At 48.8% G+C, this 24,867-nt stretch overlaps 1 protein-coding gene across 10 annotated transcripts in view; it reads right to left on the reverse strand.

Moving 5' to 3' along the window:
* COL13A1 (collagen type XIII alpha 1 chain) overlaps positions 1 to 23,973 on the reverse strand; it is a 90,585-nt gene extending 66,612 nt beyond the window's left edge. For 5 of the 10 annotated variants that reach the window (XR_005626213.1, XM_039696199.1, XM_039696191.1 and 2 more), the window contains exons 1-3: positions 23,525 to 23,972; positions 23,023 to 23,337; positions 15,430 to 15,499 (exon numbers count right to left, since the gene is read on the reverse strand). Coding sequence is in view for 9 of the 10 variants with exons in the window: in XM_039696199.1 (XP_039552133.1) it covers positions 15,430 to 15,499; positions 23,023 to 23,325 (373 nt within the window). In the remaining variant the exon portion in view is untranslated. Of the gene's footprint in view, positions 1 to 15,429; positions 15,500 to 23,022; positions 23,338 to 23,524 lie in introns of those variants that run through there. The other 5 variants (XM_039696193.1, XM_039696192.1, XM_039696190.1 and 2 more) reach the window with 3 other exon arrangements.
* Positions 23,974 to 24,867: the final 894 nt, after the last annotated feature.

Genomic DNA, 24,867 nt, shown 5'->3' on the forward strand with positions numbered 1-24,867 from the left:
CAAAAGGTTTCCAAATGCTGTTGCTTATTTTTTCCCTCTAATTTATTGGATTCAGGCAGTACAGTGTCTGCAATGTGTGTATCTTCCAGCCTGCTCCAAGAGCTCAGATACAAGGAGGTTTTTCCACTCCTGTATAGCATACATAAGACAAGGAGGAGAAAGAGGGAACATGAAGACATTATTGTTGGTTACTTGGGTCATCCTCACTACACACTCTGGCAGCAGCAGAGATGTAAACATGTAATCCATCCCTGTGAGGAAATCCAGCCATTTCACAGACCCAGAAGCCAGCCTTAGGGAGTTAGAGAGATACAGTTACTTCCTGACATTCAGGGCTATGTTAATTGATAACAAGATAGCTGTGGCCAGGCAATTAGTTATGAAATGCTGATTGAAATGCCAGTGGCCTGAGCATGATCCTACCCAGGGTGGCATGGAACCCTTAATTCATGGCTCCATGGGCATTCAGGGCAGACTGACCCCATTTGGGAGCAGGCATACCCCAGCTGGGTGCATGGAGCACAGAAAATGGGTTTGGCCTATTTTAAACACAGAGAATGCTGAAGTTTTCTCACAACAGATCCAGAGTACTCACGTTCTTCTAGAGCCAACTTCCCTACCTCCATCAGCAGACAAGTGATACAAGCGGAGGAAGAGGGAACATTAACTCAGAGAACTTCAAATGAAAAGGCAAAAAATGCCATGTGCCTTGCCATAATTCATTATTATTAGCTGTAGGTGGAATTAAAGACAAAAAAAAAATATTGAAAAAAGTAAGAAAAGTTTTAAACACTGACCACCCAAAGCACAACCTCCAGTAATTTTGCTTCAGGTTTTGTCAGCAGTGGCAGACAATCTGTGTGGATAACTCACTCCAGAGAGCAGAAGGCCCTTGCAAAAGGCCAGGCTCCTCCATCCCTAAAACATTCCTTTCTAGGCTACACCCTTGCAGAGTGGCAAGAGGTTCTTCAAAGGATTGCAGAAATGTTGGATGGTGAAATGACCATCAGGATTTCACTGCCAAAAAATCTGACCAACGCTAAGCTGAGGCACCAGGTTATGCCAGTCATTCAAGCTCGCCCCCAAAATCAAACCCATGACATCACTGAGAGTCGGCAGTTAATAGCAGCAGCTGTTGAGGATAAAAGTCACTGCTCAGGCACTCTGAGCATCCCAGAGCATCACCGACACCAGCCCAAGCCAAGCAGAAGGCCACAAGCACAGCACCAAAAAAAGTCCAAAGGATGCTACTATGATCAAGGTAGACACCAAGGTGAAACCTCACTGAAAAATTAACATGATTAAGCATTAGTCTCAAAAATAAAAGAGGGGGTCTGATAGTGGAATTTAATCACAGATCCCAAGTGCATCTCCAAATATCTCTACTTATTTCAAAATAAGGACAACAGGAGCCAGTCAGCCTCAAGAGCCAAAAGAATCTAGTAAGGGTAAGTGGGGCCTTTGGCATAACCACAGCCAGCCCATTAGACAAATTAAAGTGCTCAGCAACAGACAAGCAGAAATATTCTGACAAATGTTTGGGAGACCCACTTGCAAAAAACAAAGGGCAGGAAAGGGTCAAGAGCAGATGGCCCACCCAGTGCTGGCTGCACCCAGGATAAACAGAGCACCTCTGGCACTGCCAGGGGAGAGATGGTGGGATGGCCAATGCTGGGCAGCACAATGCTCCTTTTGGGCAGGCATCCATGGGTCAGCAAGCTCTTCCCAAGCAGCAAACAATCACATTTGTCTCTGCCATGCTGAAGCACTTAGCACCACAGAAAGCAGAGAAATCCAGGCTGGGAAGGACTCCCAGGGTCAGCTCACCCAGTGGGTTTTCATACTTGAAGGCCCCCCCAAGGCTTTCCAGTAGTGGTGCAGACCCCTGGATGGTAAATGGAAACCTTATGGTGGCAGGCTCATTCCACTCCACCACCTTCTGCCAAAGAGCCCCCAGGCTCCAGCAAACCACCAGCCCAAAACCGCTGCTCTTGACTATCCCCCTTTCTCTTCCCCTTCTGCCTCCCCTGAGCAAACCAAACAGAGATTAAAGGATTCCTGTGAAATGAGAGTGACACGAAACTGAGGAGGGAACATCTTCAAAGCAACCAAAGGAATAAAAAGTCTGTACCTAGCCCATTTGGGCAAATATTTCTCTAACCTGTTGCCGTCCTCTGGGGATAGCGACACCACATGCTTCCCTAGCGATCCAGTCCAGGCAATACCCAAGCCCTGATTCATAAGGCCATATTTATTATCTTTCTTAGAGACTACCCAAAATTTCCAGTGTTGTTGTTTAAGTCAGTCAGTGACCTCTGATGCACAGCAAATTCAAAGAAGAGATTTTTTTATTTTTCGCCTTTTTGCGGTTACCTCATGTATTTGATGTCTGCAGTCCTGTTTCTCAGTCTTCTCTTGTCTTTAGACTAAACAAAACCTAATTCTTCCAGTCTCTCTGCAGAGGCCATTTTTTCTGGACCTCTGGTTGCTCTCATTGCTCCCCCTCAGTGGCCTTTTTGCCTCTTGAAATGTAATTCTCAAACAGCAAGCGCCTCTCCAGCTCACTGCATGAGTCAATGGCAGACGACCTGGTGAAGGCAGAAGACGTGGGATCTATTTACCTTATCCACAGGGTCTTACTCACAGAGGGAAAATGAGTTCCTCCCTGTCACAACCTCTGCCCTGCCATTATGTTCTGCCATGTCACTTGTTCTCCATGAGCCCTCAAGGGCTCTCTTCTTCAGTAAGCTGATGTCCTCACTGTCGGGTGTGACTGCATTCGTGTTCCGGTGAGGAGGAAGGTCTCCTGCTCACCCACTAGGAACAACTTCAGCCTTTTCTTGGTGTCCTTGGCAGTCCCACCTCATCCTAGGCTCTCAGATTTTCATCTTGCATACCCACTCATTTTAAAGCCTTTCAGCTTTACTTTCCTCCTGTCTTGAATTTCACCTTGTTGAGGACCTCGTGATTTTGTTTAGCTGATCTCTTCCTGTGGTCCTTTGCACCGAGACAACTTCAACTCGTGCCTTCAACAGTTCCTCTGTCAGGCTGCTGAATTTTCTCAACTTCTTCCCCAGTTCCTGCTCTCCAGAGGCACTATCCCACCAATTCCCCAGCTCCTTCTGTGTTTTTGGAATCCACCTCAAACATCTGAACACCAGAAGCACCTCACAACTCTTAGTCTGGAGATGCACATGCCAATTCAATAAGGTACCACTCCAACAAACCCTACCCTCCGGCAGATGTTTGATAATCTCTCTGGAATTCCCATCCTACATCCCCTAACACATCCTCTTCCATGCCAGGAATAAGAAAGTGGCATCTGAAAGCTATGGAGAGACCCAAACCAGTTTGAAAGTTACAGCTGCTGTTCAAGAGGAGTCTCTTGTTTCTGCACTGAGGAGCTGACTTCTTCAGCACTGGGCCAGGCCCTGCACAAGCCCTATTCCTCAGAGAGCTGCAGAATTAGGAAGGAACCACAAGGAAAAAATGGCCAAAGTAAATAATGGCTGGGTAAAGCAAAAACCAAAATCCATGGCATTTTTACTTCCTGCTGAAAATTACAATCTCTCTCATAATGTGGTTGTCTGGGAAAAGTAGAAAGTTGGACCTTACTACAGCTAATAATTATTTGAATAAATTCCCTGCTTGTGCACTTCAAATGCAAACAGCACACTTTATTCATTTGACAAATTGCATAATTCACTTTAATCCTATATAATTTTTGCAATTAGCAGCTGATTTTAATAACTAGCATACTGTTACTTTTTTCTCCCTCTTAATTTTTGTTATTCTTCTCTCTTTTCCATCTGCTAACTCTTTTCTTCTTCCTTCCTCCTTCCAAAATACTTTGCAACTTTTATAACAGCAAATTCTGTCACCTACCCAGGGACGAACAAAAGACCATTGTGTTCAATTTATCTTTTAATAGACTCCTTCCTCAAATACCTCACGGACTGCCAGTACTCTCTTCCAGACCCTGTCTCACACCCTTTTGAGTTATGAAAATGTTTGGGAGGGTCTTTCCTTTAGCCCAGACATTTTTCCACCCCAGATGATTGATAGCTCCCAGTTACCACTAATTACCCTATCAGCAGTTGGACATGAGCCTAGCCACAGTGCTCTTCCTCCAGAGGCCAGCAATGCATCCCTGTCGCTAGTTATCCTCTTCTTCAAGGATGGAACAAACTGACTAATTAGAGACACCATAAATTCTTCCTTCAGGCTCTTCCTGATGCGTCGCCTTGGTTCCAAACAGAGCATGTGGAGGAGAGTGGGGCTGATGCTAGTCCTTTCAAAAGGAAAAATGTGATGGGGTTTATGAGCCTAAGTGGGTTTGTTCAGCATGTTTTATGGAGCAGAAGAGGAGAGTATTCATTCAGCCAACTCTAGCTGATGCTTTTTAGCACATCTCAAGCTGGAGAGCTTGGCTTGGCTACCCCATGCCCAGTAGGAGCCAGGCTGGGGCAGCATGCACATATGGAGACAACCTGCACTGGCTTACAGGGATAAAGGACTCACAGCTTCCCTTACCTAGAATGAACTGTGCGTGCAGATCCCTTCCCTGCTGCCTCCAGTGCCAGCACCAGATGCACAGCACACACTATGGAGAGAGCCATCCCAGTGGAAAGGCAAAGAAGGAACCCCAACCAACTGCTGCCTCCCGCCGAGCATGGTCTGGAAGGCACCTGTATGCTCTCCTCTTCCCAACACGGCAAATTTGACTCACTAAGTTTGCTGAATTCTGTCAGGCCCTCCATCTTGTTTGAGAGGGCAAGATTTTTTCTTATTTAGGCATAAAGGTGGTTATTTTTTAAGGTAGTGAGAGATCCCATTATAATCTCCAAATGAAAAGAGAACACAAAGAAAATGGACAAGAAATACTTTCCCTTCTCCCCAGAACAGAGAAAAAACTACTTGGAGGAAAACCAAGCAAGTTTAGACATCAGTTACTCCGAAGCTCTTCCTGCCAGACAAAAGGAAAGGCCCTAAGGGCACGAGGGCAAAAAGGCACTATATTCAGAGAGAAGTTTCTCCAAAGTACACGGGCCGCGTGGTACACCTGGTAAAAAAAAGATTGAGGCTCCTCAGTCACTGCTAAAGAGGCAAACTCTATCAAAACAGGAAACCCTCACTGTTCTAGAAAAGAAGAGAGCAAAGAGGAGGAATGAGAACCAAGATCTGCAACAGTTTGCTCTATGGGAAAGGCACGTAGGAAAACCCAAGTGGAGGAGGGGGGAATGGCTGAATCCATGCCAAACCACGCGGCGCATGCCCCACGCCAGCCCTCCAGCCAAGAGTCACATTTTTGTAGCTTCCCTTCCTGAAGAGCCTGAGAGCCACTTCCCATCACTGTCCCAAGAAACTCCAGGACCCTGCCTATTAAGATACACTTTAATGCAATAGCAGAGCATGGGGAACTACCCAGGATGGCTTTGGAATTCAGAGACAGAAATATTCACAACCACACCTGATAACCCCCATCTCCACCTGCTTCCCCAGAAAATAAGCATTTTCTATAAGCACTCAGGTCATCCATAAGCAATAGATCACCACACACATGAACTGGGGGTGAACCAACAAACACAAGGCTACACCTTTCAGAAAAATACACATTTGTTTTCCCCTCTCCTCTCCTCTCCTTCTGTTTTTAAACCCAGATTAAATCACACTGCACAGGGAATGGCAAAGAGGCTCACAACAACCCAGCTTCTCCCTGGGCTTCAGAGGGGTCAGAGCCAGGTACACTGCTCCCTGCTGAGCAGAGGGCTGACACGTGGCTCCCTCGATGTGGCCAGGGCAGTGCCACAGACCTCTAAGCTCTGAGGGTGCTTTTGGAATTTCAACCCCTCTGTCACATGTGTGGCACTTGTATATCGTAGGGTCTAATAGGAAGTTAATCTGTAGGCAAGGACTGCCATTTTGGGAGACATAACTACTCCCTCTTTGCTGCCAAAATTGTTCTAATAAGGAGCTAATATTTAAAACCTAAACAAAAAAAAAACAGATTAAAAAAATCCCAGCCCATTGTGTTCTTCAGCTCCATTAGGGATGAGGCCAGCACACAACTCCCAGCAGCTGCTGTTGCCTCCAGCAACATCTCCTCCCTGGGACAGCAGTGGCAGATGACAGAGGAGAAGGACAAGAAAAGAGCAGCCACCAGGATCTGGCTGCATCCACCCAGTGCCACATTCCAGTACCAGGTTCAGCCTCTGGAACAGCCCTCCCCAAAGGTCCTCTACCTGCTGCTGGCTGAGCTGCCCAGCAAGGGTAGCCTGGAGTGGATGGGACAGCTGGGTGGTCCCCAGCGAGGCGGACACTGCCCGGAGCAACACCAAATCATAATAAACAAGTCCCTCACACAAAGCTCTGTCAGTTTAGATTCCAGTTCAGCTGATATAATCTTCATTTTCTCTTTGAAAGAAAGGGGGGAAAAAAAAGCAAAAAGAAAAAAAACAGACATCCTAAGGGAGAGGAGTGAGGCAAGCGATGGATTGATACTGCCCGTGTGTGCCTCAGCCCCCCATGTGCTGTTAATCAGCTGCCCCCCAGGGAATACGCTGATTTAATTACCGCCTGCTTGCTCAGCCTGTCTGCGATGCTGCTCACCCAAGACATTGCACGAGGAAGAAACAGACACTGAGCCTCAGCAGCCAGGCCAGAGCAGGATGGGCAAGCAGAACAGGAACCATCCCAGTGCTGGTTTGGGGAGACAGGGGTTGAATTGGTCCAGGGAGCCCATGCAAGGCAGACACCATCGAAGGGCACAGCGCTGCCCCACCAGAGCCCTGGGCACTGCAAGAGGGGATGGATGCATCAGGCTGTCACCCTTCTTCTATCTGAAACACAACCTTGTTTTGAGGAGAAAACCAAAGACACACAATGGGCAACGAGGGGCTTTCCAGATTGGAAAGGGGAGGAATAGCCAGATGCAATAAAGGGCAGATGCCCAGCTTCCAGGTGTCATGTCACAGTCCACTCCTCTCACCATGTGTGTGGCACAGACCCCACACGTGAGCACATCTCTTCAACCCCTGTGACTGTCATTCTGCAATGTTCATCTGGGATCCTGGAGCATCACTCGAATGCAAACAAGTATTTTCCAGGGCTTCTGCTTCACAACACACTCATAATGTCAAAGAGGCCGTGCACAGAGGGACACAGACCTGGTGCAGCTCCTGGAAGGGGAGAGCTGCATCAAGTGCATCCACCCTCAGAGTGACTCACTGGACAGTCACTGAAGGGGCTCCAGCACAAGGTGTGGGTTGCTGCTGTCCCACCTAGGGGACAGCTGGGAGGTTTAATAAGGAATGGCCGTGTGCTCGCCTGCGAAGGCTGGCACAAAAAGCGTCGCTGCGTCTTTAACAGCTGCCAGCGATGGGAAACTCATTGGAGTGTGTGTTCGGAGGGGAAGAAGGTTAAGATGATTAACTGGTGCTAACAAGTTTAGGATGTGGAAGAAGTATTTTCTTGGACGTCCATCAAAGAGAGGATTGAATGTTCCCGGGCGGAGGGGGGGCGGTATATGTTTAACAGATGATGTTTCTGCCTCCCAAGGCCCGCCCAGCCCCGCATGATGCAACCTCTCCCTTTTAAAGGCTGGCTTGCCCCTGTACCATCAGCGTACCTGCGGCCCCAGCCTGGCACAAGGGCTGAAAGGCGATCCGGGGGAAGGAAAGCCGCCCCTCCCCTCTTCCTGTTGATCTGCGTCCTGGGACACCCTCGGGCACCGGCGGATCAGCCTGGTCCTTGGTCCCCTTAGGGCAAAGGTGTAGGCAGATGCCCGGAAAAGCCAACAGGGAATCGGGTATCACCACACTGAAAGCAGAAACCTTGGAGAGGACGGCTCCTCACGGGCCTCTGCATCCCACTCTGCTCCACCACAGGGACACCAAACCGAGCCATCCTGCCACTGTCCATGCCAGCAACAACCCACTTTTTACTTCCCCACGGGCCTCAGGCACGTGGTGGCATCTAACACGAATGAAGTCCCGTCGCACACAGCTTCGGGCCGAGCCGCTTGGCGCCTGCAGCATCTCCCTTGGCCCATGGCGGGTATTTCCAGCGCTCCTTGGCGGCTGGCAGGCACCCACGCTTTGCGCAAGTGCCCGCCGTGGAGGCTGGCGGCCGGTACGGCTCACCCTCATTCCTCCGGCCGCCGCAGAGCTGCCAGCATGGGCAGCACACGCGAGACCCGCGTCGCGGGGCCCGGACGTGCGTCAGGGCTGACGCAAACCAGCCCGGCCATGTGCACACAGCCCAGGCCTGGGGAAAATCCTCCGCCCCGGTAGCACGCTCGTGCTGAATCAAAGCCGTCGCGCACAGTAGCAGTGCAATGTGCTCTTCGGGTTTACTCAGCCAGCTGGGATGGTTTTGCCTTGCTTTGTCAAGGCGCTGATTTATGCCCATATGTACCATATACATTGTAAGCACAGGCACGCGATGGTGTAAACACTCCTACCAAACATCTGTACACAAACCCGTCAAACATGCAGAAGCTCCCTGCTGCAGCCCTCAACGTGCGCCACGGTGCCCCACAGGCAACCTGCCGGGCCCCAGCCTGCACGTGGGGTGCCATGTGCCACTGGATTGTTATTGAGACAGGGACAGTAAAGGTCACATGGGAACCAGTGCCTGATGAAAATCGGCACAGCACAACGCTTTTCTCCCGCCCCAGTCTGTGCTTTGGCCGGAGCACTTCATGGCGAGTGTCTGCTCCAAAATCTCCTTTCCATGCATTTAATCCTCAGTGTCTCTCTCTGCACCACACCTTTGCCGAGAAATAGGTTAGTTTGTCCCTGGTTTTGCATGGGGAATGGCTGTCTCAAACAACCAAGGGCTAGGATGTAACATTTGGCCAATAAAGTTAATACTTGTGTCACCAGGACTCATGCACACCTGAATATAAATGTTCACCTGTTTGCACCTTTGGGCAGACCTCAGCCTTCAGAGAAAATGTCTCATAGCAATTGCATGGTTTTGGAGGAAATTCTTCCCATCTTCCATCCAGTTAAAAATTTTTAAAAAGCCAAAAATAAAAAGTTTAAAATAAGAAGACATATAAAAAACAGAGAGGGGAGCCCTGGGGTTTACAGGAAGCAGGCCTGAACATGACAAGGGGGAATTACCTGAACAAGCAGATGGGTGCAAATAAACAGGCCACCCTCTTTCAGAACACCACTGTTCCAGGGCACCTTCCCTTTTCAATGCTTTGGCTGTTCCTAAGCATATTTTGGATAAAGAGGGAAAGGCCAAGGTGTTTGCCATCCTAACTCTATTGCATGGTAGCACCACAGGGATGCTTTGAGCCCTCCAAACGTTTTGCAGCACAGGCCACGCTCACAGACCTATTAATGGCTTATGCAAGCCCTCCTAGTCTGCACTCAGGCAACAACTGCAACTTCATTAAAATCAATTAAATCCTCCTTAATAAAGTCAGTTTAAATCCCAAAAGCAGACTAAGCCGGATGAGTTGATGCTTAGAGGTTTAAGGAACATCCTTTCTCCCTCTTCCTGTCCCTCAGCCATGGATGTGGCAACACACAGGTGACAAAAGCCAAGGTTGGGGTGACTCCTCTAGACGCTCCAGTTAAGCACACAGCAGCCTACACGTTCAGAGAAAGAGAGTTAAGTGACCAAACAATTTGTTTGGTTTTTTCCTGAATTGTTCATCCCCATTTATTCATAACTGCACACAGAATCCATGGAATTCATTGTGTGGTTTGCATCTTCAAAACAAATGAAACAACAGTATGTCTAAACCAAACAAACCCCAACCCAAAATACAGCCAGCAGCCCAGGGCGCATGAGCAACTTTCCAGGCTGAAGTGTGTATATACTCTGGAGGGCCCAAAAATGTGGATGGGGGAATATATTTCAATTTCAGGGAATAACAGAATTCCCAGGGGAAAAAAGGAGGGTAGTATTTGAGCAATGATTATACTGCAGTTTTTCACCCAGATGTGTAAGGGTGTGGCATGCCACAGAACCCCATTTTCTGACAAGGCAATGTGCTGCCGTGGCTGAAACCCATCGCAGCAGCCCAGGAACTGCTCCCTCCACACCCCAGCTCTCTGGTCAGCCCTGCCACGAGGGCTGAGTCCTTCCAAGGGAAAACACAATTCAGAGAGCCCAAAGCTTCTGGCAAGGAGCAGCTGCTTGAGACAGAAGTCCTCTTTTCCACAATTTTTTTGTCAGTGCTTGTCAAAAAGCTGCATTGAGGCACTTCCAAAGCGGAAAACACCTTTTGCACAGTCAGCACAGAAAGCCACGCTGACTTACTGTCCTCAAAAGGGGTGAAATACAAAACCATAGCATTTCAACCAGTTCAATGCACCTCCTGACAGTAAGGCCACGGGGCCAAGGGTGCTCCATTGCACCCTCCCACCTCATCCTCCTCATGGCTCTGAGCCAGGGCCACTGACACGGCTTGTGGCTGCTGGTGTTTAAATAGCTGGAGTTGACCTTTCCACACCCTCACCCCACACCAGGGATCACAAGCACCTCCTTCACCTCTCGGGGCTCAGTTTTTAATCTCGTGGGAGCCCTGGAGCAGCATTAAGACACTGGCACAGGTTGCCCAGAGAAGCTGAGGCTGCCCCATCCCTGGAAGTGTTCAAGGTCAGGTTGGACAGGTCTTGGAGCAGAAGGCATCCCTGTCTGTGGTAGAGGAGTGGAACTAGATAATCTTTTAAGGTCCCTTCCAACCCAAACCTGTCTATGATTCTGTGATCTGTCCAAGCAGCCCCAGCAAGCTGAAAAAGGATCACGTTAAACCTGACAGCGAGAAATATAAAAGCCATGAAAACAACCTGGCAAGAGATGGAGCACCCCAGCTGGGATGTGGGGACAAGGCAGGACTTGGGCACTGTCCCCCTTTTTGGCTCATCTCCACAGAGATGTCTGGGAAGAAGATACAAATCCCAAGTTAGAAACGGATGCATCCACTTGGATACAACATCCTGCCTGTCTACTGCAGGGCCAAGGCTCAGCCCACACTGCCCAGGAGTCTCCCCTTGCTCCCGCCATCCTCATCAGCACTTCATCTGCTGCCTTTCCCAGCACTTTTTCCTTCCTCTGCACCTGTCTGTGGGGACAGGCACAGGTTGGGATGTGGGAAATCTACTTCCCATCAGCTGGCCCCGCTGGCTCTGGGTGTCACATCCTGGGTGGAAGCCAACACCCCACTGCAGCCCTCCACTGTTTCCTGCTGGCCTCATCCAGCAGCTGCCAGTGTGTCAAGAGGCCTGGACAGCAGAGGATGGGTGTAGCCAAGAAGGAAAGCAGAATGCCTGGATTGAGTGTGTGCACCGAGTGGCACACGTCCCCTGGGTGCAACTGGGGCCATGGCTGCACCTTGGCTCCTGCAAGCTTCCCTGCAAGAAGGGAACAGCAGCAACAATTTTGAATTGCAGTACCTCCTGCTGGTATTTCTGTACGTCAATCACAGCTGAAGGGTGGCCAAGCAACCTTCTCTGTGTCCCATGTTGGGGCAGATAGGAAATGTGGGTGAAATTTTGTATAAGAAGAAATGCCCAGGGGACATTCCTTTGCAAAGCCTCAAAGACATTCCAGAGAAGAGCTCAGTTCTTGGCCACTGCCAAAATTCTTGCTGTTGCCCCACGCCATCCTCCAAGCCCCTGTAACAACAGAAGGTACACTGGTTTGTGGCAGAACTGTGCAACCTTCCTCTGACTGCCAGTGCCAGTGCCTGGGTGCTTGCTGCCTCCTCCTGCAGCCCATATCCCTGCTCTGCCCCTGAGTGCTGCCACAGGGAGGGATGGAAAAGTCATTCAGCATCCCTCTGAGCTGCTTCCCTGCTTGCATGGCTGACCGCCTCCAGCACTGCAGGCTCCCAACCTGACCAAGAGAAACCGGACCAAAACAAGCACTGTGGAGGCAGAGGGAAAGCAGCCAGCCGTTTTGTTTTTTTTTTAGGGATATTGAAGACCAGAGCAGAGAGCCAGCACAGTGAAAAACAGCCACGTGGGGACTGTGAAAATCAGAGCTGAGGAGAGGAAGATGGGAAAGGTCTAATAAAGAGAGTCACAATATACAAAATAAACAAGCGCCCACCTCCGCCAGGAAAGCTGTGGGAAGGGATTGCGGTGTAATCCCTGGCTGTTTGAGGCTGCCCAGGCAGACACAGTCTGGATCTGCAACTGGATCAAGATTAGACCAGGAAAGCTTAGATTTTTTGCCCTGTCAACCTGAAACAAAATGCTTTCCCCTTGCAGCATTTTTTTACTGCATGGAGGAAATTAAGGGAGGTCAGTTGGCTGTAAGAGGATCCTCCAGCCTCAGGTAGCTCCTGACCACATCCACACACCATATGGAAAAGCATCTGCTCAGTCCCAGAAAAACTCCCCAAGTCATATCCATGCATTCAACAACCTCAGACCAAAACCTGTGCTGAGCTCCCTGCCCACACTCAGCCCCATCCCAGCACAGGGTCTGGGGCTGGAGAACAGCTCGGTACAGTCATTGCTGCCATTGAAGTTTCTCTTCTCCAACCTGTATAAAGTTGTCCCAGATCTGTCCAGCAGTAAATGGGTGCAGAAGGAATGACAAAGGTTATCTATTGAAGGGAACAAAGTCATTAATTACCCAGATAAGTTATGTTAAACTTGAGGGCCATGTCCTCCCCACCAAGACACTGCTGGAGAAGCCCACTGTGACCTCTAAACTCAAAAAACACAATGCCAAGGAGCAGCATCTCACAGGTAGTTACACCCAGCCTGAGTGATCTGAAGTAGCCACTTTCCAGTCAAATGAAACTTATATTTCCTTATCATTTGCTGTAAATATAGCTGTGCTGTTTTCCTGACCATGTTATTTCTAGAATCCTTATCACACACTCTCAGATAGCCACAGCACAGTCACACACTTCACAATCTTCTTTTTCTCCTATTCCCAGCTTTTCCAAACCATTTCTATTCACAATCCCATCTGCTCAGAAGCTCTTCTATGGCAATGGGTGACACTGCCCTGGACCTCCACATCCCCACTGAACAGGTCAGCAAATGAACTTGTCTTCCTTTTCCCCTTCTCTGCCATGCAGGGACCTGACTCACACACAGGGATGAACTCAAATGTCACTTCTGATAAACATTTATTTTGCTGAGGAGCATGATGTGTTTCTAGGCAGTGAAGTGGCCAGTGAGAAGCAAGAGGCATGCGCCAAGTCTTGCAACATCTTGACGCTTCTGAATACCTTGGTCTCCCGCAAAAGTCATCTTGTCTGGTCCTTGGGGCGTTTGAAACACCAGGGAAAAAATGCATAGAGGAAAAAGATTCCCAAGGTCTTGTGCTGGAAGAGAGACCATGCTGAAATGTGGTCAGGTGGCCTGCACTGCACCAGCCTGGAGACCAGCGGGAAATATCCTGGAGCAAAGGTCCATGAGGAGCCAACAGCTGGCTGAAGGTGCCTTTGTTTCTATACTGCTCCAAGCCAATCAAAACCCCACCTACCACAACATCAGCTTTAGACCATGGTTTCATTTCCCTCAATAGATTAGCTGATGGGTGGGGGAGAATTTTATATATAGTTTCTGTATCCATAGAATATTTGACAAAGACAAGCAAGTTTGACAGGTAAAAAGGAAGCCTCAATCCTTAGGAAACATTTATTATTATTGTCCTCCTGAATCAAGGCTGTTATTCAGCAACACTATGAGCTTAATGGAATGAATGGGCACCCAAGATTTATGAGAAATCCAGCACAGATTGCTGCCAAAGCTTCCCAAGGGATGTGGGTATGTCTAACCAAGTGTTATGATCTCAATACTGAAATACCTGGACAATTCATCTATCACACAAATGGTGTAGGAGTGACATTCAGATGGCCTCAGAAAGGAGCTAATATCTTTTTTCTCTGCTCTGCACTCAAGTTCAAAGTTTCTTTCTTCAAGCTGGCTCAGAAACACCAGGAGGACATTCATTCACTCCTGTGGTTTTATGGCATCTATTTGTCAAGCCCAGGCAAGAATTTAAAAATGGAGGATGGCTGAGATTTCTATTCCCACTGAAGGTATTTAAAATGAGTTGAACTCAGTTTTAATCTGTTCTTTTGAGAAACGATACTTAGAGAACATTTCATTTGTACCATCTTTTAAACTGAAATCAAAATTGCTCCCATTGCTTCCTTTGGGGCTAAAAAAAAGTCCAACAGTCCTGATCTGGACTACTCAAATCAGGCTTTTTCTAATGTTCTACAGTTCTAGATCCTGGATTTTAGTTCTTTTCCACCACAAACCTGCAGAGCTTTAACTCTTGCCTTTACAAGCTGCTGTGCTACAAATTCATTGTATTCTGGCAAGAGACTGTACCTAAATACAATGGTTTTGAGACCTTACCTACAGCAAAGACAATCCCTTTGTAATTTTATCTACTCTCATCCCAACTGTTGGCCACATTTAAATACCCTTTGTTAAGCACACTGCCAGATACTGTCACACTGGACATGAAGGAGAGCCAAGGGGGAAACAACTGAAAATGGAAATGCTACTTTCATGTGCTCATCCAGACATAACTTGTCCTGCCACCTTCTTTGCAAAATGAGTTTCAGTCACCCAGATTGAACATACAGAATTTGAATCTGTACGTATCTGTATGTATCCCAGAACTTCAACTTTGGATGTGAGTGGTAGCTGGCACTTCTCTATTTTTTTTTCTAGTCAAATGCATCAAAAGACAATGAGGAAGGCTGAATGATTCATACTCGTGGAATGAAATGCCATTTACAAACGTTTTTTCCATAGCAATTTGTCACTTATTGTATTGAAACCACTTCAGAAGATGTGTCTCCAAGAGCCTTTTGATATTAACATGATTAAAACCATAATGCAATTAGGCAATCCCATAATATTTCTGTATGTTATATGAGAGGGACCTCAAATGACCACTTCATTCAAGCCCCTCATAAATGGCTGCTTCTAGCAGAAGGCTGTTAATTCTGTGACATGCCTCGGATAGTTGTAGAACACCAAGGAATTCAAATCTTCTCACCCTTGAGGCATTTTGGCTCACCAAAATTCAGATTTGAGTTGGATCTAGCCTACATTTCTCAAACCTTCCAAAATCAGGCAAGAAAGATGCACTTCCCAAGACCCTCTCTGCCCACTTCAAAACTAATATCTAAAATCAGTGGGAACATTGGCCCTCCAGACGTGTCCTTCTCTTATGGCTATGTGGACATCCACCTGGATGTCCATCCCTTTTCCCATTGTTCCTGTCACATGTTGGCACCTATGTACGTACCAGACTTGCTGCCCACACCCCCATATCAATTTCCTGTATTTGAGCAAACTGTTATGCAAGTACACGTAACTTTGCATTCACCCAGGAGACTGCATTAAAAAATCCTTCAATGAGATGTAGACAGAAAAGTTTTTGTCACTTTCCACAGTGCCAGCTGTCCCAGATCCCTACCTGCCGGGCAGTTGCATCGCTGGTACGTGTCTCGAACTTCTCGATGTCTTGGCAAGTGGAACTTCAATTTCTGCCAAGAGAGGAAAAACAGAAAAAGGATTAATTTATACCATTGAAACCAAAGCCTCGAATTCTTGAAAAAGTGGAACTGGGAGGGGACGCTGCCCAAGTAGAGATGGGAGAGACAGGGCAGAGCAGTTTGGGAACGAAGAAAGGCAATGAAATTCATAGCCCCTAACTAGAAATGCAGGGTTTGATTGAAAGCAGGCTGAGGGAGTTTCGTAATGGCCTCCAAATGTGGTCCTCCTGACAGGCATTACAAAACCAAGAGCCGGCAGTGGCAAATAAATTGGTGACTGTGTCCTCGTGACAAAGCCACATTTCTCAGAAGACCCACTCAGTGGGCAGAAAATGAAGATCTGAAGCAGGTCCTCTTCCACCCTGCAGCACATTCCTGATGTTCTTGGAGACACCTGGATGGACAGAAGGGTCCCACTGCACGATTGTGGCTGAAGATGAACTGAAAACAGCATCCCCTGAAATCTTTAGATGCTGTGAAACTTAACTTTTCCCCCAAGGGCAAAACACAACAAAACCTATCAAGAGCTTCCATAAGGTGGAATTTTGTCAGAATGTTCATTTCATATATGAGTTTGGATTTCTAACGGTGCCAGCATGTCAGTCTCCTGCTCTCTGGGCCCATCTGTGTATATCTTGAAGGGCAAATAAACAGCATCCCCTGAAATCTTCAGATGCTGTGAAACTTAATTTTTCCCCCAAGGGCAAAACACAACAAAACCTATCAAGAGCTTCCATAAGGTGGAATTTTGTCAGAATGTTCATTTCATATATGAGTTTGGATTTCTAATGGTGCCAGAATGTCAGTCTCCTGCTCTCTGGGCCCATCTGTGTATATCTTGAAGGGCAAATAAAGTCCACCTGAGGTCACTGCATCTTCCCTCACTGGGAACATCAACAAAATTAACCCATGTCCTGAGAAAAATGTGCTTCAAGGGTAGCATCCTCACCACCCTTCACAGACTTTATAAAATAACCGTAATTTAGTGAAGAAAATGCAAATCAATCCAAACAGGTTATTCATTAATGCCTGCGAACCACACTTGGTTAATGATTTGAGACCACTGAGCTGCTGGGGTTCCTAAGCTCTGGAGTCACTCTCTCTTCCCTCCTAACCTCCAAGCCAACTTCCCATCCCAGCTGAGCCTTCCTATTTTTCGAACTACTTCACAAGTGGGCCAGTATTTCAAAAGAAATAGCCTTATATAGGACACAACAGCAGCCCATGCCCAAGATCGTATAAAAATTGCTTTATTTTCACAAGTAATTAAGCATCTTCCTGCAAGAAGGCATCAGTTTGGGGAAAAATTCTTTTAGAGAGGATAAAAGTAAATCAGCTTGTTTCTGCCTGGGATGAAGGAAGGCAGAATTGGCTGGAACATTTCCACTTTTTCACTTTGAAAGGATTGGCTTCCTCACTGCAAGTCAAAAGAGTAACGGTTGTTGTGACTGACTAGAAATTAAATATTTTCAGAGCTTTATTTTGCATGGTAGATTGAAATGTTTTGATAGCAAGTTGATTTGATAGCGGGGTGAGGAGAGGGTTTTAGGCAAGGAAAACTGCCAGTTCCCACAGAGCATTTCATTGGTGTTTACCTTCCCAGTGAAAAGCACAGATATTCTGTGAATTTCTGCATTTGGGCACGTTCCCATCCTGCTGCCACCCCAGATGGCACAGCTCTGCTCTGCAGCACTGCCTGGCTTCTAATGCTAGTGGTCAAACATGGGCACGAGTAGGACAGCAGAGCCTTTATTTGGATACTCACACTGGTATATGCACACACACAGCCCCATTCCCATCTACACATGTGCCAACCAAAACGTCGCCAACACCACACTGCCACATTTGGGTGGTGCTCCCATGTTTGGAATCAGGCTCAGACAAGGAATGGATGATGGCTTGCAATGGCAGGAGCAGAAAGCCATTTCCTAGCCAACAAGGCTCCAAACACCCTGCATGCAACAGGGGCCTTTATGGGACACAATTCTGCAAGGAAACATGGAAAAGATCCCTGCTCCACCAAGTGCAGAGGCACTGGAGGGGCTGTAAGGGGGAATGGCCGAGTTAGGCTGTGCTGCAAGAAGCCTTGGCTGGGTTGCTGTGCAGCCTTACAAAGAGAGGAGCAGCATAACTGGACAGGGAAGTGATGACCCAGCAGGACTTGAGCATGACTGGGAACGGAACAGGGCTGATAACATTTCCCTGAGGCTTTATCTGCAGGGTCAAGGTAGTGGAAAGACCTGGGACTACTGAAATAGCCTTCTCAAGGACGGGGGCCCCTGGGGAGGGAGGTGTGGGTGCTGCTGGGCAGGCTGGAGCACAGCCCTGTGCACCACGAGCATGCAGCCATGGCACACGTACCAGCAGCTGGACATTCTCCCCCAACCCTCATGTCTCCCTCAAGCCCAAGAGCTCTGCACATCCCTAGGGAGTGCAAAGGGCAGTGGTGCCACGGGACTGCTCCCCTTTGGTGGAAGGCAAAACCTACCAGGGATTTAGGATTCTCCTGCACAGTCTATTAAACAAACACTGCCACAGAAAAAATCCTCGGCTCTTGGAGACCTCAGTTCAACTTTGGGTGGAGATGGCAAAACAAAACAAACCCCCCAGCCTTTTCTGCTTCTCTCGTTTCCACTGTGTAAAATATTGCCTGGTCCAACACAAGAAGCTGGTTTTGTTCAGGAGAGCAAACCAAATGTACTTCCCTCTAAAAATGTCATTTCCAAGAGAAAACTTTCATTCCCAGGCAATAGAAAAGCATTCCATTTTAGGGCAAAGTTGGCTTCTGTAAGCAAAATTTAAAAAGAAGGTTGGCTCTGGGAATCTAATATTTGCAATCTCCTTTCTGGGATCTGGGGGATTTTTTTACCTGTGGGATACCTGGAGCTTGTAACATCAAGAGCAGCAACAGGCTGCCTTCCAGAAAGGTTGAAAACACTTCCTATGGAGGGGATTGCTTTGTCAGCAGAGCCTGCTCTCCTCTGTCACATTATCCAGTGACATAACAGCTGCATCTTCCCCCTACACCACAGCAAGGGGCTGAAAAAAGCCTTTGCCAGCGCTGGAGCCACAGCTGATCGCCCCTGCCTGCACCTCGGAGGATTTCAGGAGCCATGGCACACTGCTGAGAGGGAGGAGAAGGAAAATCCCGTCTGCGAGAGGGCAAGGCCAGGATGGTCGTGCTGAAACACCTGCTGGGAACGGGCAGTAAAGCCAGCACGGGCTTTTCCCATGGGTTCTGTTAACTCACCACAAGTGTGACAGGACATGGGTGGACAGAGCAGCGACAGCAAGGCCACTCCTGTGGTGTCCTAAACCTTGCGAGTGCCTGTCTATTTTGGATGGGCACTTGAGATAGGTGAGAGGGAGGCATTGCTTCTTCAAAGGGGGCAGATTAATAGCTCTTTAGCATTCCCAGTTGTTTGCAGTCACCCGGGGAGGTGAAATCATTTCCCACCACTATCTCCGACAGCTAAGAGAAACACATTTTAAATAGATAATCTATTACAACCATCAGGAGGATTTCAGGGGTGGGTGGTTTTGTTAACTCTTATTGTTTTACCTCCAATTTCCCCGTTTTTTCTTAAAGGCCCAGCTCCTGGGATCATGTGGCACAAAGCAAAAGAGAGCAGCGAGTCCTCCCAGGTGGAGCAAAAAGCTTGGAAATAACACCACCTAGTTACAGGGATTGCAAGCAGCTGAAGGGAAATGGAACTTAGCTACCAGAGAAGTTGAAAGAAAAAAATAGATCCCCTGATTGTGGGGCAAAGAATGCTAAGCTAAAGATGTAGGCAGGGGATGCTTAGAGCAAGCTTGCAGACCCTAGAAAACAAAGCGGTGTGCTTTGAGATACAGAATAAAATGAGGGGGGAGAAATGCTTCAAGTCAGGAGGGAAAGAGTTTTCTGGTGTCTCTCCTTTGCTTGCATAAGTAAGGAAAGAGTTCCAGGGAAATGAGACTATTGGGAAAGCAGCGAGGATCAGTGCTCCCTCCCCAATCACAGGCACATTCCTGAATCCCTTACGAGTCACTGAAACCACAACAAACACCTTCAACACAAGCCCCTGAGAAGGCAAAGGGGCAGCTGATCTTCCCCCAGGGTGCACAAAATTACCTGCTGCTGCATCACACATACACATTTGTATCTCTACAAACTCACAAATTCTGGGATTTCTTTTTCCTAGCAATAGCACTGAACCCATCCCGTATTCCACCCTGATGAGTTTTTGGCAAGTGAAATAGCACCAAGTGTTACCCAGCATGGGAAAGGACCTTGTTTTCTTCTTTGGAAAGCTTTGCCTCTCTTGCAAATGCCAGTAGTGAGTTTATTTGTGGTCCTTTGTATGATTTTATGATGTCTCATAAATGCAGAGGAATTCGAATTCCTATGTGGAGTTAAAGTTCTCCCTGTACTACCTGCTTCTGGCCCATTCTGCACAGATGTTTTTACAAGAAAACCTAGTCAGTTTGAGTCTGGCAGAAAATTCCCTTGTGGTATTCGCCTACACCAGGCAGAGGTTTACACAGTAGCAAATGAAGCACTGGTCAGGCTGCTTCTGGGAAAGCATCTGCCGCTCCTCCTGAGCTGAGATGGAAACTCTGCCACAGCCAGTGCTCGAAAACCAGGCTCTGAGATGGAGAAAACATCCCCACCAGCTGCCTTAAAATTAACATCTTCAGCAAACCACCACAGCTCCTCTCCCTGCCACTTTGCTTTATTTTTGCACGTCTGGAAGAAAGGCCTCCAAAAGGACTTTGGCAATTTGCCCTTCTCAGTGCAGTCTGTATGGTGCCCCTTGCAGACCCTTGGCAACACCCGGGCACACTCATGGCCCAGACTGGAGGGCATTACACACTCCAGCTCAGAGCAGTACACGTTTTGAGCACAACCTCAGAGCTCCTCTATCAGCCCTCACATCCCTCCAGCTCATCTTCACAGCCACCAGAGCTAGAAATGTGCTCCTGTGCTGTGCCTTCCCTCCCAACTCTGATCAGCTTTTTCTAAAGCTGGGGTTCCTTTAAGGCTTTGCTGTTTTATTTTGTGATGGATAACACCGAGCTGGCAGCTGTGAAACCCATTAAGGTTGAAGCACCAGGAAACGGTGAGGATGTGGCAATGAGAGGCAGCGAGGGTCGGAGCAGGGGGAGATGAATATCCCACTTTCACGTCCATCACAGCAAACCCATCTGCAGCCCCTCTCCCCCACTCATGGTCAGCACAACTTATTTTGCTTTCCTAACTTTTTTTTCCTCCCATCCTTTCCCTGTTGCCTTTATCCACCCTGTTTTTCCCCATCCTTGCCCCTCACCAGTCAGTCCTGGGCCCTGCTTCAGACATAATGAAAAGGAGGGCCGGAAGGATTTTTCTTTCCTAATCAAAAGCCTCATATGGCACCCCACCATCTGTCCACCAGCAGCCCCCTGCCCTGGACCTCGAGCTGCCTGGTCCATGCCAGTGCCTCTGGCTGAGTGTGGAGGTCTGAGGTTTAGATGCTTAGCAGAAGTGGGCAGCACAGTTGGCAAGGGTGTCCTCCCTGGGGGACAGAGCCCTCCTCCCCCACGGGCATCAGACTTTCACAGGTATAAAGGGAGAGGAGACGTGGGCCAGGTGTCCTTCCTCCTCCACAGTCTCCACACTTTTCTCCAAGCTCTTTTTGAAGCTGTGGCCCAGGATGGAGCTGGTAACCCTGGCGGTACTCAGAGGCAAGTGCTGGCCCCTCAAGCAGTCGTTCCTGTCCTACAGCTGCTCCCCACACTGGCTGCAGCTGGGACTGTGGCCACCCCCATGAGCACACGAGGGGCTGCTCAGGAAACAGGGGTGCTGCTGGGCACACGGGCATCATGAGACCCCCATTTCCTCGCTAAGCCGACCTATAAAAAGGTGTAAAGGTGTCACTGCCAGCAGAGCCAGCAGGACACAGGGCCATCCGGCCCCAGGCACCGTTCCCGGCAGGCACTTCTCAAATCTCAGTAGAGATAAACTTCGACTTCCCAGCAGACTCATGCCAGCAGCAACAGAGGGAATGCTGCACTATCCCTGCCTGGTGGCAGGGAAGGAGTCCCTGCATGAGCGTGCAACTACAGGGCACAGATCCAATCATTCTCAACGCTTCTGCCTCCCCAAACCCCTTTTTAAAGTAGGATATTGCCCCATGGACCCTGTATTTCCCTTATTCCTCATCCAAAGAGGCAACTCAAAAGCATATCCTTCAGCTCCTGCAGTGTTTGCTAACTCAAGGTTCACAGCTTCTGGCTGCACAGCCCAGCAGATCCAGGGACTGCTCTCACAGGACCCATAAACAGCAGTGGAGCCTGTCAGCTGTAGGTTTGAACTCCTCACCACGGACTTTCACTGCTCCTAGAAAGCAGGAGGGGGTCCAGGTCACCCCAGGTGCCAGGCAGCACTGCCCAAGGCAGGTCCCAGTAGTCAGCACTGTGATCATCCCATTCCTCACCTCATCTGGCAATAGCAGCCCAAAAGAGATTTTTTTTTTCAGCTACAAACAGTTTTTGGGCTAGCCCCAGGGATCTCTCCAGCATGACTCAAGCCAAAGCCTGAGTAAACAGAGAGAAGGAAAGGTGGGTGGAAATGGCTCCAGCCCTGAATTTCACCCCCAAGCCTCTCCTGGAGCTGTGGGAACGGGTCAGTGGGGACCTGTCTGGAGAGTTCAGAGACATGAGCCACCATCTGCTCCCTGACACATGTCAACACCACTTCAAAGCCCAACAAGGCAAGGAATACTCATCGCAGCCGGAGGAGAGGAACACAGACAGCCCCCAGCAGCATCAACACTGCAAAGTAAAAGGTGTCAGCAACAATAATCTGCTCTTTGGGGCCCTCTTTATTGACCTGCTGAAGCCAGTAGCAGCATTCCCCCATCACCAGAGGAGAGCCCACAGGGTTCAGTGGAGTTTGGATGGGACTCAAGTGAGTATAACACAGACATATGCTCTGCATTGATACCCTGGCAGTACCAGAAACCATGCTGGCAACACCAGTGTGTCTCATTTTCCCGAGCCAGGAGCTGTGGAAGGGGTCAGGGCTGGTACAGCAGCAATACCAGCCCACCACAACATTGGTGTGCTTGCAATTACCTCTTCCCATAGCCATGCTGGCTGTGACATGCCTCACCTGTCCCCTTTCTGGGGCTCAAACCCAGGCTGAATCCCCAGGTTTAACCTCTAATTCTAACTCTTTCAGCATGCAAGACTCCTGAAGAAAAGGACTGGAGGTTTTTGCCCCCCCAACAGGATCAGGGTTGAGGTTTTCCTCTTTGCAAAGTGCAGGCTCCAGCTACAGTGTGGGCTGAGAAGAGAGAAGTAAACGCCAAGCAAGTTTGAGAGGTGGGAGGGACCTGAAGGAACAGGGAATTCAACCTAGCAGCAGCATCACTCGTGCAGAGATACATTTTTAAGGAAGGGGGGAAAAAATGGATAACGTGACTATGCAAGCATACAAATGCCTAAAACCTATAATACTGCAAACTATACATGCAAAATGAAAGAACACTGACCTCATTGAGCAGTTGGTCAACTCTTCCCAAAATAGCTGTCTCCATTTGGTCTGCTGAGAGCCAGGCAGGGAGCTGTGTGGGTCTGTCCGCTTCCAAGTGGGACACCCGGGACTGCAGATCAGAGGTCCGAAAGTACAGCAAGAGGCTCAGCACCAGAGAGAGCAGGGACACGCCGGGCAGCCCCGAGCCCAGCAGGAGAGGGAGGCGGCAGCATCTCTCCCCATCGCCGGTCCTGGGGGGAGCCACACACCCCCTGTCAAAAGCTGCTTCGTCGACGCCTTTCCAGCTCTTCTCCTCCAACATTCCCTCCCTGTCCTGAGAAACAATAAATAAATAAATAGAATAAATAAAGCTTCGCTCCTACTCCAAGACGCACAATCCAGAAGGCATAGAAAAAGAACGTCGAAGGGAATCCCAGTGCCAGCAAATCACAAGTGACAGCAATAATTACAAAAGTAGATGGGGGGGGTGTCTTTAAAAAATAAAAACAAACCACACACACATAAAAGGGGTGCAGAAAAAAGGGATCCAACTGCAGCAAAGAGTGCGAAGGGGGGAAAAAATAATCTGATCAAGATTTTTTTTTTTTCCTCCTGTATTTCAGTCTTTTGGTTCGCGGGTAGGTTTTTCTTTCTAAGCTGTCAGTTTCAGTTCCTTCGCAGAGTGGCCAGGAGCTCGCACATGAAAGTCCCCATTAGAGAGGTAATTCTCAGCTGCTCCGGCGACGTTGTGCTCTGGCTGATCGTGGCTCCCCTGTAACATGACACACTCCCTCCGAACTACGGGGCTGGGATGAGCGAGCTGCGCGGCTTCCCAAAGTAACCTCCTCTGCTCGCCCTCTCTCTCCACCTCTCCCTTGCCGCATGATTTATTTATTTATGCAAAGCGCCGGGGTGGGATCGGGCGGTGGGACGCCCCTGTCCCGCTCGGTCCCCAAACCACCTCTCTGCCGCCAGCCCTTCCCTTTGAAGTGACTCTCGCCGAGGTTATTTATAGTGGCAGGAAAGAGATTGTAAAGCAGAGGCTGGGCTCGCACCAGCCTGCGTCTTCCTTTCCTCCAGGCAGCCGGGAGCACTTTATGGCACGGTACAAACGGGCGGTCGTGTCCCCCACGCAGATCCCGGGGCAGCCCTGAGGCACCGACAGTGGGGCATTTGTACCCCGATGTTTTAAGGAGAGCAGCCAGGCAGGGCGAGAAGCAGAGGAAACATCTGGAAACAAGAGCTGGCAGCTGAGGGCTCTGCAAGAAACAAGCGAAGGGCAGCAGGGAGAAACACCCCAGGCAGGCAGGCTGCAGTGCAAGGGTGGAACATTTGGGGGTACAACCTGCCAAGGGCGTTCAGAGGAACTAATCTGCTGAGGCCCTCTAGTGAAGCAGAACTTCCCATCATCTCCGTGTCCCACCAGGCACAGGGCACCAGACAGAGAGACAGACAATCCCCCTTTGGCAGGGAGCAGTCTCCCCAAAACGTGCCGTAGGGCAGCTCCGAGCCATGCGTCTGGGAAACAAAGCCTCCTTCTGTTCTTCAGGAGCAAGGGAGGGCCACCTCTCCCAGTCTTTCTGAGCATAACATACAATATTTTATCCTCCAGGGTGACATGCAGGCTCTGCTGAGCCCCTGCCTGTCTGTCTGTCCATTCTTTCATCCTCTCCTCGAGCACGCTCAGCAGTGAAGCAGCACAGAGCTCACCGTGGTGCACAGTCATTAAAAGCCAGGCAGCAAATTGGTCTCTTAAAATCTGGCTCCCTTGTGGCTCTTTCGCTGTCATTTACATGTTTTAAATGAAGATTTTGCGTGCAGTCTGTGCTGGAGATTAACTGGCAGAGAAAACTCATATTCATCT

This window comes from Passer montanus, unplaced genomic scaffold (assembly GCF_014805655.1).
Source record: "Passer montanus isolate IOZ18808 unplaced genomic scaffold, ASM1480565v1 scaffold96, whole genome shotgun sequence".
In the NCBI taxonomy this organism is placed as follows: domain Eukaryota; kingdom Metazoa; phylum Chordata; class Aves; order Passeriformes; family Passeridae; genus Passer; species Passer montanus.